This window comes from Pimephales promelas, chromosome 4, assembly GCF_988280905.1.
Source record: "Pimephales promelas chromosome 4, fPimPro1.hap1.1, whole genome shotgun sequence".
Lineage (NCBI taxonomy): Eukaryota > Metazoa > Chordata > Actinopteri > Cypriniformes > Leuciscidae > Pimephales > Pimephales promelas.
Genome location: NC_142772.1, coordinates 3,766,658 through 3,778,433, shown reverse-complemented (window position 1 = coordinate 3,778,433; position 11,776 = coordinate 3,766,658). Strand labels below are relative to the sequence as shown.

General features: G+C 38.7%; 1 protein-coding gene across 2 annotated transcripts in view; it reads right to left on the bottom strand.

Moving 5' to 3' along the window:
• Positions 1-611: 611 nt before the first annotated feature.
• The window catches only part of kif1ca (kinesin family member 1C, a), a 42,849-nt gene continuing 31,684 nt past the window's right edge, over positions 612-11,776 (bottom strand). For both annotated transcript variants that reach the window (XM_089129846.1, XM_089129847.1), the window contains 7 exons: positions 10,925-11,008; positions 9,964-10,144; positions 9,067-9,139; positions 6,880-6,978; positions 5,045-5,215; positions 3,492-3,863; positions 612-1,997 (listed from right to left, as the gene is read on the bottom strand). In XM_089129846.1, the coding sequence (XP_088985972.1) occupies positions 1,128-1,997; positions 3,492-3,863; positions 5,045-5,215; positions 6,880-6,978; positions 9,067-9,139; positions 9,964-10,144; positions 10,925-11,008 (1,850 nt within the window). In that variant the 3' untranslated portion in view covers positions 612-1,127. The remainder of the gene's footprint in view (positions 1,998-3,491; positions 3,864-5,044; positions 5,216-6,879; positions 6,979-9,066; positions 9,140-9,963; positions 10,145-10,924; positions 11,009-11,776) is intronic.

Here is an 11,776-nt window from a genome sequence, read left to right as displayed (position 1 = left end):
GTCATCCAAGATGTCCAAGTCTTTCTTTCTTCAGTCGAAAAGAAATTAAGGTTTTTGATGAAAACATTCCAGGATTTTCTCCATATAATGGACTTCAATGGGAACCAAACGGTTCAAGGTCCAAATGAGAGTTTCAGTGCAGCTTCAAAAGGCTTTAAACGACACCAGACGATGAATAAGGGTCTTATCTAGTCCCTTCGAGTCATGACTCGAAAAAAGAGTTCGAACAGGAGAGTCACGAACGCTCATCACATTAGCTCATCGCATTTGAGCAAATAAAACTTTAACTTTGTTATTTATTTTTGAAACGAGCGATCATTTCGCTTGATAAGACCCTTATTCATCATCTGGAATCATTTAAAGCCCTTTGAACAGTTTGCACTGAAACTGTCTTTTGGACCTTGAACCATTTGGTTCCCATTGCAGTCTATTATATGGAGAAAATCCTGGAATGTTTTCACCAAAAACCTTAATTTCTTTTCGACTGAAGAAAGAAAGTCATGGACATCTTGGATGACATGGGGGTGAGTAAATTATCAGCAAAAGTTTTTTTAAAAAGTGAACTTTAACAGTTTTAGGATTATGCATCCCATGTCTTTTTATCCCCCAACAACAGAAGACAATTTCTAAAACACATGCCCCTCAGGATGCAAGAATAAAAGGACATAAATGAACAGCAAGATAAAAAAGGAGGAAAAACAGCAACTTTAAAAAAAGGTTATGAGGCTAATAAATCACCAAATTCTTTGGCTTTTCAAGAAGGCACAATGTAAAAATCATCAGATTTCCAACAAAACTCTCCAAATATCTTCATTCAACCATCGCATAATATAAACGTTGCAGTGCATTGTGCGACATAAGAACCTCAATTCTCTTGCAAATACATGTTTTCAATTGATAACCTACTTTTATATATATACATCTGAATAACATATAGATATGTGCGCACATGTCGAAACTGCAATATGTACATAAAAAATTCTGGTGCATAAAATGTTTCGTCTTCTTTCGTACAGCATTGTTATTGCACATTTCATCATCTAAAACCCTCCCACAACAAACCACAACACTGTCTCTGAGGGTCCCGAGGTTTCCTTTCCGAGAACAACGCGCAAGATCAGGTGTAATCAGGTCTCCATGGGGGTGTTGTTGTAATCTGGGATAGAAGGTGGATTGGGATTGGCTTCAGACCTAAATTGGGTCATCTCTGGAGGGTTGTCCTGCGTATGAGGGTGCTGGTAGTGGTTGGGGTGTTTGTAAAGACCTTGGCGGCTTTGGTTGTAGTTATAGTGCTGGAATCCATCTCCAACAGACTGGTCTGAAGCAAAATTGGGATTGTACCAGGTGTAACGTGCTCTACCTTGCTTGTGCTGCCCACCGTCTCTCCGCTCAGCGTTCCCAGCCTGCTCGTTGGTTAAATATCCATCGAATGGATTGCGTCCCCTGTTTCGTGGCCGTTGCCTGTTACCCCAGTTCCCCTGATTGCGCCGTTGTTGTTGATGATGATTGTGTTGCCATTGGCCCTTGTTTGGTACGGGAGAAGATTGGAAGGTATGAACCAAATCAGTGGTAGACTGAGCCGATGGGTCCGGTCCACCTTCTTGGTGTGCAGACGGTCCCCAGAAGAAGCCTCTGTGCTGGGGATTATTCTTAAACGGGAACTGTAGCTTTCTCTCTTGAGGCGGCAAAAAGCGTCCGGTGCCTGGCATGAAAGGCCCGTTGGGGTTGCGAGAGCTTTGAGGATTGAAGGATGGATTTGAGAACCGAGATGATGCTGTACTAAACGGGTTGTTCTGAGAGTGTCCCGAGGGAGCGGTGTAGAGGACGCTGTTCGGCTGATTGTTGGTTCCTCTGCGGCGTTTAGGGTCGTGGTACTTCTCCGGGTACTGCCAACGATGACGACCCCGCCGGTACCCAGAATCCTCATCGCGTCGGTGGACTTGTGCTGCCGGTTTATCATCTCTGGCCCCGTCAATTTCAACGTCCTCATCGTCTCCCTGAAATACAAAAAATACCAAGAGAATCTTGACATTGGATTTAAAGGTACATAGAGTGATTAGTGTTTTTACCTTGTTGCTTCTAACTCTACTTTATGTGTTTGGTTAAGATTACTTCATTACGTTCCAAAACATAATATCTTACTTTTACTCAAGAAAAACATAGTTTCTCACTATTTCGAAATCGAGATCTGCTCCGAGAGTCAGTGAAAGAAGAGATTAAATCAAAATAAAAGTCCCACTTGTGCGAAGCATTAAAAAAATAAAATGAAATATCGGCTGATTTTTTGGCCTTGGCACTATATTGGTTGACCACTACATGATGTCACGCCTTTAAAGGAGTAGTTCACTTTAAAAAAAAAAAAAAAAACTTTTGCTGATAATTTACTCACCCCCATGTCATCCAAGATGTCCATGTCTTTCTTTCTTCAGTTGAAAAGAAATGAAGGTTTTTGATGAAAACATTCCAGGATTTTTCTCCATATAATGGACTTCATTGGGAACCAAACGGTTCAAGGTCCAAATGACACTTTCAGTGCAGCTTCAAACGAGTCCAGTCGATGAATAAGGCTCTTATCAAGCGAAACGATCGCTCATTTAAAAAATAAATAAAAAGTTTGAGTTTTATGAGCACAAATGCTCGCCTTGCTCTGTTCGGTGATGCGCATTCGTGACTCTCCTGTTCGAACTCGTTTATCAAAATGAACGAATCTTTTTTCGAGTCATTTGGTTGATTCAACGAACAAAATGAACGAAATTACTCGAAAAAAGATTCGCTCATTTTGATGAACAAGTTCGAACAGGAGAGTCAAAAACGCGCATCACTGAACAGAGCAAGGTGAGCATTTGTGCTCATAAAACTTTTTATTTATTTAATTTTTATTTTTTTTTATTTTTTTTATTTTATATTTACTTTTTATTTATTTTTTAAATGAGCGATCGTTTCGCTTGATAAGACCCTTATTCATCGACTGGACTCGTTTGAAGCTGCAAAGAAACTCTCATTTGGACCTTGAACCGTTTGGTTCCCATTGAAGTCCATTATATGGAGAAAAATCCTGGAATGTTTTCATCAAAAACCTTAATTTCTTTTCGACTGAAGAAAGAAAGACATGGACATCTTGGATGACACGGGGGTGAGTAAATTATCAGCAAACGTTTTTTTAAAAGTGAAGAACTCCTTTAATACAAGTATATGATTTGTATTTCCTTCTTCAATGCTTAATTGTTAATTGCAGTTTGTTTTGAAGTGTCGTTTCGGGACAGGTTTATCGAAAATAATGAATGCCAAATTAACACATCAATATTTTAATTCAATTAATAAATAACATATATTTTTAAGCACAACTTAAGCACAAACGTTGCACCGACACCTGGAAGTTGCGTATGGCGAGTCTATCAGATTTTTAGCCAGTTTCGTTTGCATCATACAGTTATAAAGTGGACCGGGGAGAAGAAGTGTGGCCGATTCTACAGTAGATATACAAGCGTTACCTGAACTTCGACAGGGAATATTTTCTCCATCTTCACCATGCGATCCCTTAGCGATCGTATCTCCTCATCCTTCATATTATTCTGTATCTTCACTTCCTGCAGTATATCAGTCAACTTGTCAATATGAGCCTTGAGATCTCCCATATCGGTCTTTCCTCCCTCGTTCCCTCCTCCTCCTGCTGTTGTTCTTTCCTCCCGGTCTCCCTCCTCTTCTCCGATGCCCACAGTCTCGCATACGTCCTTCGCCACACTTTTCCAAGTCTCTCGCTCCTGAGGGTCTTTTTGCCCGTATGTCCGACAAAGCTCCTTCATCCTGACAATGGCCAAGGCCTCGATCTCTTGCCGTGTGTGCCGAAAGTCTCCAAGCGCCACCTTAAGAGGAGGAATAAAAAGAGGTGCTCCTATTAATGTAAATTAATGTCTTGCAGACACTTACATAAGCAGGTGACAAGCCAATCAGCTTTCTGTGTGCTAAAAACCCATTTATACAAAGGACGATAATTACAATTTTTAAAATGTAAAAGTACACACTAAAACGGGATAGAGGAACAATAATATTGGAATTATTTTCAAAATCGTTAACAGTGGCCATGTGGTAAATATGCTGGGCAACGTTCGCAGATCCTTCATTGACCTCAAACTTGAAATATGCTAGTAGAAGCCTAACATTAGTCACTTTACACGGCCACTCATGCGAACATTACAGGAGTAGTTCACTTTTCAAAAAACTTTTGCTGATAATTTACTCACCCCCATGTCATTCAAGATGTCCATGTCTTTCTTTCTTCAGTCGAAAAGAAATTAAGGTTTTTGATGAAAACATTCCAGGATTTTCTCCATATAATGGACTTCAATGGGGACCAAACGGTTCAAGGTCCAAATGAGAGTTTCAAGTGCAGCTTCAAAGGGCTTTAAACGATTCCAGACGATGAATAAGGGTCTTATCTAGCGAAACTATCGCTTATTTAAAAAAATATATAACAAAGTTCAAGTTTTATAAGCACAAATGCTCGCCTTGCTCTGTTCTGTGATGCATATTCGTGACTCGAACTCGTTCATCAAAATGAACAAATCTTTTTCCGAGTCAAATCATTCATTCCGCTCGTTGAATCAACCAAATGACTGGAAAAAAGATTTTTTCATTTTAATAAACGAGTTAAATGATAAACAGGAGAGTCACTAACACGCATCACAGAAAAGAGCAAGGCGAGCGTTTGAGCTTATAAAACTTAAACTTTGTTGTTGTTTTTTTAAATGAGCGATCGTTTCGCTTGATAAGACTCTTATTCATCGTCTGGTGTCGTTTAAAGCCCTTTGAAGCTGCACTGAAACTCTCTTTTGGACCTTGAACCGTTTGGTCCCCATTGAAGTCCATTATATGGAGAAAAATCCTGGAATGTTTTCATCAAAAACCTTAATAAAAGACATGGACATCTTGGATGACATGATGGGGGTGAGTAAATTATCAGCAAAAGTTTTTTCAAAAGTGAACTACTACTTAACCTAAATAAATGAGCACTATTTTTAGCCACGTATGGAACACAATGAGGCACCTCATAGCAGATCTCTTTAACAGCCTGTGTGCGAAGCTCTTCCAGGCTGAGTCTGTGTTTGGGCTCCTGGGAGCCGGGTATGCGTCGGCGCTGTGGGATCTGATACACACGCAGCGGCTCCCTCCTCTTCCCACTGCTGGGCAAACCACACTTCTTCACGATAGACTGCATCTGCAAACATTTAGTGAGAACAGAAGACTCACTTCCTGGCCAGAGACAGAAATGAAATGTTCAGAAACAGAATGCAGTGTTCTCGAGATGAGCTTTTAAAACTCAATCTTAAAGAAGTAGTTCACTTTTAATAAAACTTTTGCTGATAATTTACTCACCCGCATGTCATCCAAGATGTCCATGTCTTTCTTTCTTCAGTCGAAAAGAAATTAAGGTTTTTGATGAAAACATTCCAGGATTTTTCTCCATATAATGTACTTCAATGGGAACCAAACGGTTTTAATCGATTCCAGACGATGAATAAGGGTCTTATCAAGCGAAACAATCGCTCAATTACAAAAAAAAAAAAAGAACTAAGTTTAAGTTTTATAAGCTCAAATGCTCGGCTTGCTCTATTCTGTGATGCGCGTTCGTGACTCTCCTATTCGAAACTCATTCATCAAAATGAACGAATCTTTTCCCGAGTCAATTCGTTCATTTTGTTCGTTGAATCAACCAAATGACACGAAAAAAGATTTGTTCATTTTGATAAACGAGTTCGAACAGGAGAGTCACGAACGTGAGTCACAGAACAGAGCAAGGCGAGCGTTTGAGCTTATAAAACTTAAACTTTGTTATTTTTTTATTAAATGAGCGATCGTTTCGCTTGATAAGACCCTTATTCATCGTCTGGAATCGTTTAAAGCCCTTTGAACAGTTTGCTGTTTGCACTGAAACTCTCATTTGGACCTTGAACGGTTTGGTCCCCATTGAAGTCCATTATATGGAGAAAATCCTGGAATGTTTTCATCAAAAACCTTAATTTCTTTTCGACTGAAGAAAGAATGACGTGGACATCTTGGAAGACATGGGAGTGAGTAAATACTACTTATTTAAGATTGCGTCACAAAAACACTCAAGGTGTAAGATATTATTTTTTTTAGAAATATGACAGCAAGATGCAATGATTGATTGTTTATTATTTAACATCATGCCACCAAACACTGCTATATCCATTGCGAGCAAAAAAGGAAAACATAACAGATAAAAGGCAAGTAAAAAAACTTTATTTTAAAGTTGATCTTTGATAAAATAAAAAATAAATCTGGTCTCCCTAAATAAGTAAATAAATATTTCCTCTCTTTCTTGGAAATGTAAAATTATAGCAAAATACTGCATATTATGGAGCATAACATGTAAAAAAAAGTATTTTCATATTCTCACTCTTAGTTGTTCCAAACCATAGCTTATTTTATAGCATGGATCACAAAATCAGAATTTAATAATATCCTGGCCGCTCTTTACAACACAAAGAGAGAGAACGAAGACTGAAAAATGCCTAAATAAGGTCTCATAAAAGTGGTTCATGTTGACGTGTGCAAAATTTCAAAATAAGTCTTCTGAAGCCATATAAAAGCTTTGTGACAAAAGTATGTGTAAATTAATACGTTATAATGTACAAAAACACACATATACACTCCTGAGAACAAAACACACATGACAATGAATGAGATCCCAAAGCCGCAAAGGCAATCCTCCAAGGTTAGCAGCTTATTTAAATGAATCAATAACCTAAGCAATTTCAAAACAAGTCTGATTGTGCGTGTGTTAGAGAGACAAACCAAGTGAATAAGTCAAATGGGTTCAGCGTCAATGTATAGGTGTTCCAGGGGTGCGTGTCTGACCTTGTTAGCAGGCAGTTTCTCTCTGAGAGAAGAGATGAGCCTCCAGCTCTCCTCACAGGACCTCTTATCGGAGTCATCGCCGCTGTCGGAGTCTGCATACTGCACACAGAGACAGACAGACACATTAGCTGCTTTCTAAAACCTAGTGAGCTCAATTACCGTAGCTTTTATGGCAATGCGCTAACTGTCACGGGACTGCTTAACGGACTAAATTGGAGCGCTTTGCATACATTAGGCAGCCATTATGCACACCACACACACTGGACACATGATATGATGCCAAGCTTGGTTCACATTGAAAATCTGGAATTCAAATTACTTTGGGATTAAAGGGATAGTTCACCCAAAAATGAAAATAAAAGTTCACGTAGTGTAACACATCAGAACGTAGGCTCACACTCATGACTAGGGTTGGGTATCGAGAACCGAGACTAACTTTTCGTTTTTCCCGGAATCGTTCAAAAGTTAAAATTTCGATTCCTAGTTTCGATATTCACAATCCGCCGAGCGGAAGAAGAAACCGCTCAACAACACCAACGAAGAAGCGTCTACCGGAAGTGTTGGCATAACCGCGCGAGTCGAACATGAGTAGCTTACGTCGGCGATCCAAAGTGTGGCTTCACTTTTTTTTTTTAAATTAACGAAATCTCGGCAAAATGCAAAATTTGTGACAAAAGGAGTATTTCCTTCAGAAAGACTTGGTTAGCAAGGTTAGCTAAACTTTTTTTGACCCTGCCTCTTAAAAGAATCGGAATCGAGAATCGTTAGGAACCGGAATCGAAACAGGGAATCGGAATCAGAATCGTTCAAATTCAAACGATACCCAACCCTACTCATGACCAGCGTCGGCCAATAGTGAGCCTACGTTCTGGCTACGGGAACTTTTTAACTTTCCGGTCCGGTGTTCTGACGGTTCATGCTACCCATCGAGATTTGCTACTTATCGGTTATGCGCATGTGCAGTCTCACTTTTTTTTTTTTACAAAAGGTACATTTTCCTGTTATAATGTATAACTTCCCTTTAAAAAATGCTTACTACCATGTGAATATTTGTACGGTCAGCCAGCTGAAAAAGAATAATTCAAAGTTTCAGTTACTATGAGGAAAAGTGTACTTTGACAAGTCAAACATGAATTTTTTTTGATAATTTTTACTTATCACACTGTTTTAAAAATAAAAACAGTAGTCTACAGTATACAGTAGCTACTCATAACTTAGAATTGTATTATAATTGCATTTCATACGACTTTAATCGGCATTCTGTGATCAATTCGCGCTACGGTAGCATTTTTCGACAAGGCAGCAAAAATCGACAGAACACCGGCAGTTTTCAATTACAATAGAAGCCTATGGAGGAGTGATCCTGCTCTCAGGTTTAATCAAAAATATCTTAATTTGTGTTCTAAAGAGAAGAACGAAAGTCTTACGGGATTGGACCAACATGAGGGCGAGTAATTACAGACGTAATTTTCATTTTAGTGTGGGTGAACTATCCCTTTAAAAGTATTTTGCAGTATTGTGGATTGTTCATTTCTTATGTTCAGTTCGAAAAGGTCAGCCATGAGTAAATCATGAACACACTAATGGAGAGTCGCTTTATTGTAGAAAATTAAGTCTTAGGCCCATTGCACACCGAGTCCGAAATTCGCACACGTTAAAAAATAAATACGATCTCACGTTATGTCAATGACGCTTGCACACTGCCTCCGAAAACTTTCGTCCATCATAAAAAAAAAAAAAATCGAATCGGGTCCGATTTTCTGCGTTTTTCGCATCCATAGCAAGCAGTTTGAATGGTGTTTTGACAATTCAGAGCCACCGAATCACGAATACGAAAAAACGCATATGAAAATTTCGGACTCGATGTGAAAAGGGCCTTTACGTCGAATTTAAAGAGACTGTTTTTAAAGTTTAATACTGTAAAGCTGCTTGCATTTAAGCTATCTATTGTATAAAGCGGTATATAAATAAACGTGACATGACCGGCGGACTGAACTGCACATGTTCACATCACTCTGAACAGTTGCTTTCTTAACTGATGTCATTTTTGTTGTATTCATTTTGTAACTGAGAGAAAAGCTCAGATGTAAACGACCTAAATCTGCATCACGAGACTCTGGTCCTGGGGAACCCCCATCACTACACATTTTGGATGTCTCTCTCATCTTAAACAGTGTCTTTTCTTACTAGTCTCTGCTGTTCCAGTATCTGGTCGGCCTCTTCCTTCTCTTTGCGGTACTGATTCTCCAGATCCTGCAGTCTAAGAGAGGGTGGGTTTGAAAGATAGAAAACAATAGCAAGGAAACGAAAGAAAACACTGAAACCAGGTTTTACAAGATCACCGAACAAACCAGCATCTTAAAGGGATAGTTCACTTTCAAATTAATTTTTGGTATGTTTTAGCTTATGTCAAGGGCATCCAAGATGTAGGTGTCTTTGTTTCCGCAGTAGTTTCAATTTTATATTTTTAGGTCAAACCGTTCTTGTCTGTCAGTCATATAATGGAGGTCTATGGTCACCACCTCAAAGAGCATGCACAGAGAAGTCCAAATTAAACATGATTTAATGACTCGTAAATGATGGCCTAAGACAAGAAACGAGCGGTTTGTGTGAGAAAACGAACAGCATTTATATCGTTTTTACCTCTCGTAACTACAGCCACAAAGCGCCCGCGCCCTCAGATCACTATGGTAACAAGAGGTAAAAACGATATGAATACTGTTCGTTTTCTCACACAAACCGCTCGTTTCGTGTTTTAGGCCATCAATGTGTACTTACATTTACGAGTCATTAAATCATGTTTAATTTGGACTTCTCTGTGCATGCTCTTTGAGGTGGTGACCATAGACCTCCATTATATGACTGACAGACAAGAACGGTTTGACCTAAAAATATCAAAATTGAAAATACTGCGGAAACAAAGACACCTACATCTTGGATGCCCTTGAGGCAAGCTAAAACATACCAAAAATTAAATTCAAAGTGAACTATCCCTTTAATGCATTTTAATACTCATTTCACATATATATTTTTACCTGAACACAGATCCATCCATATAGGTACATTTGTTAAATGTGTATTTACCTCTTCTCCATCTCCTGCTTTATGTCAATGCCTTGTTTCTCCAGCAGTTCTTCCTGTGCGTAGCTCCAGTCCACTGGCTCCCCCTGCTGTTCCTGTGTGGCACTGCGCTCTCTCTCCAGGCGGGCCTGCTCAGGGTGGTTAAACCTGAACACATGGTTCTTCCCCATCACTATACGGTTACCTATACAAGAACAGGACAAAGAAGAACAAACGGGTTTTCAAGCTACGGTAAAGATGCATGATGGGAATGAGAACTGTACACAGCATGACAATTTTCTGTGTGAGAAGAACATCCAGATGACCAGTGACGTTTCCCATAAAAGGCTTGGGTTCCCATAAAAGGTTGTTGTATCCCACAATTCAAAATGACTTTCCTTCCCTAAATGGTTAGTTCACCCAAAAAAGAAAATTACTTTCGCTCACATTCGGAAGACACATGACATTTTTAATGAGAGCTGAGATATTTCTGTTCACCCAAAACTCTGATGCGTCAAAACATTCATAAAGAGATTGTAAAACGTATCCATATGAATCAAGCGGTTTAATCAAAGTCTACGATCGCTTTATATGATGTACAGAGTGTATTTAGGCTAATATTCACATAAAAGCTCAACCGAACCTGTTTGTTCTCATGCTTGAGCTTCCATTTACCAAATAAAATGCTTTATGTTTGTTTGCTGACTATGCTGAACAACACAAGGGTGAGTAATTGATGACGAATTTACATTTTTGGGTGAACTAACCCGAACTAATTTAAAAATGCATTATAACTGCAGTTATTTCCAAATTAAAGTAATTGAAATGTTTACCGTTGCATGTTAAGTCCTGTATAACAGTGTTTTATATGAAATAATAGTAGGCAGGTTTGAACGGTGAGGTCTGTAGTAAACAATACACTAATATTCCATTCTGAACCACAAAATTAAAAACACATGAAGAAGTAAATTGAAAAAAAAGTCACCTTGTTTGAGTACAACACCGTCATTGATGCGTTTGCCATTGACGTATGTTTCTGCTCCAACTAACGGCTCCAAAGTCACCACCACTGCAGACACACACATGAGATTACATTAAAAACATCAAAATGGTTTTGTCATGCCTAAAACATCACATCAACATTGTTGATGTGGCAAAATACATTGTCACTGCATTATATAACTACTATACGAGTATATGGCTACTTCTGTGACTTTTAAAAGTTTAAAAGAACCGTTTTCTATGTGAATAGATTTTAACCAACAAATTCGTAAGCTAATACCTTCTGATTACGTAATAATCAGTATGAAAGGTGCATTTCTCTCTAAAGGTGCATCCAGAGATGGAGATATTTTTTTAGCTCATTATTTTTAAGTTTTGAAAATTCAACAACCGTTCATTTTTTCGTTTTGCAATTACGGGTTAAATAAGGGAAAACGATGACTGTTTGGACATAATATGAGATAGAGTTCTTTATTAAATTCATAAAAGAACCAATAATTACAGGAATAGCCTACTGGACTCTAAACCTCAAAGAAATGCCACAATCAAGACCTCGGAGCAGAAATGAGGGAGAAACACCCAGGAACTCCGTGTCTTTCCCTGCCATTAATGTTTGGATAACACACCACATCTCCTTCTATTAATAATAATAATAATAATGTCTAGTGCGGTGGCTGCGATATACTAGGTTATAAACCTACCAACGTCCGCTGCCATGATTTTTGGAATGACTTATCGCGAGAGGAAAAAAAAAGACGTTTTAGTCGCATAACATCGGTTAATGGAAACGCCGTCATTTCGCAATCGTTTTTTATCAACATTTAAATCTGTAATG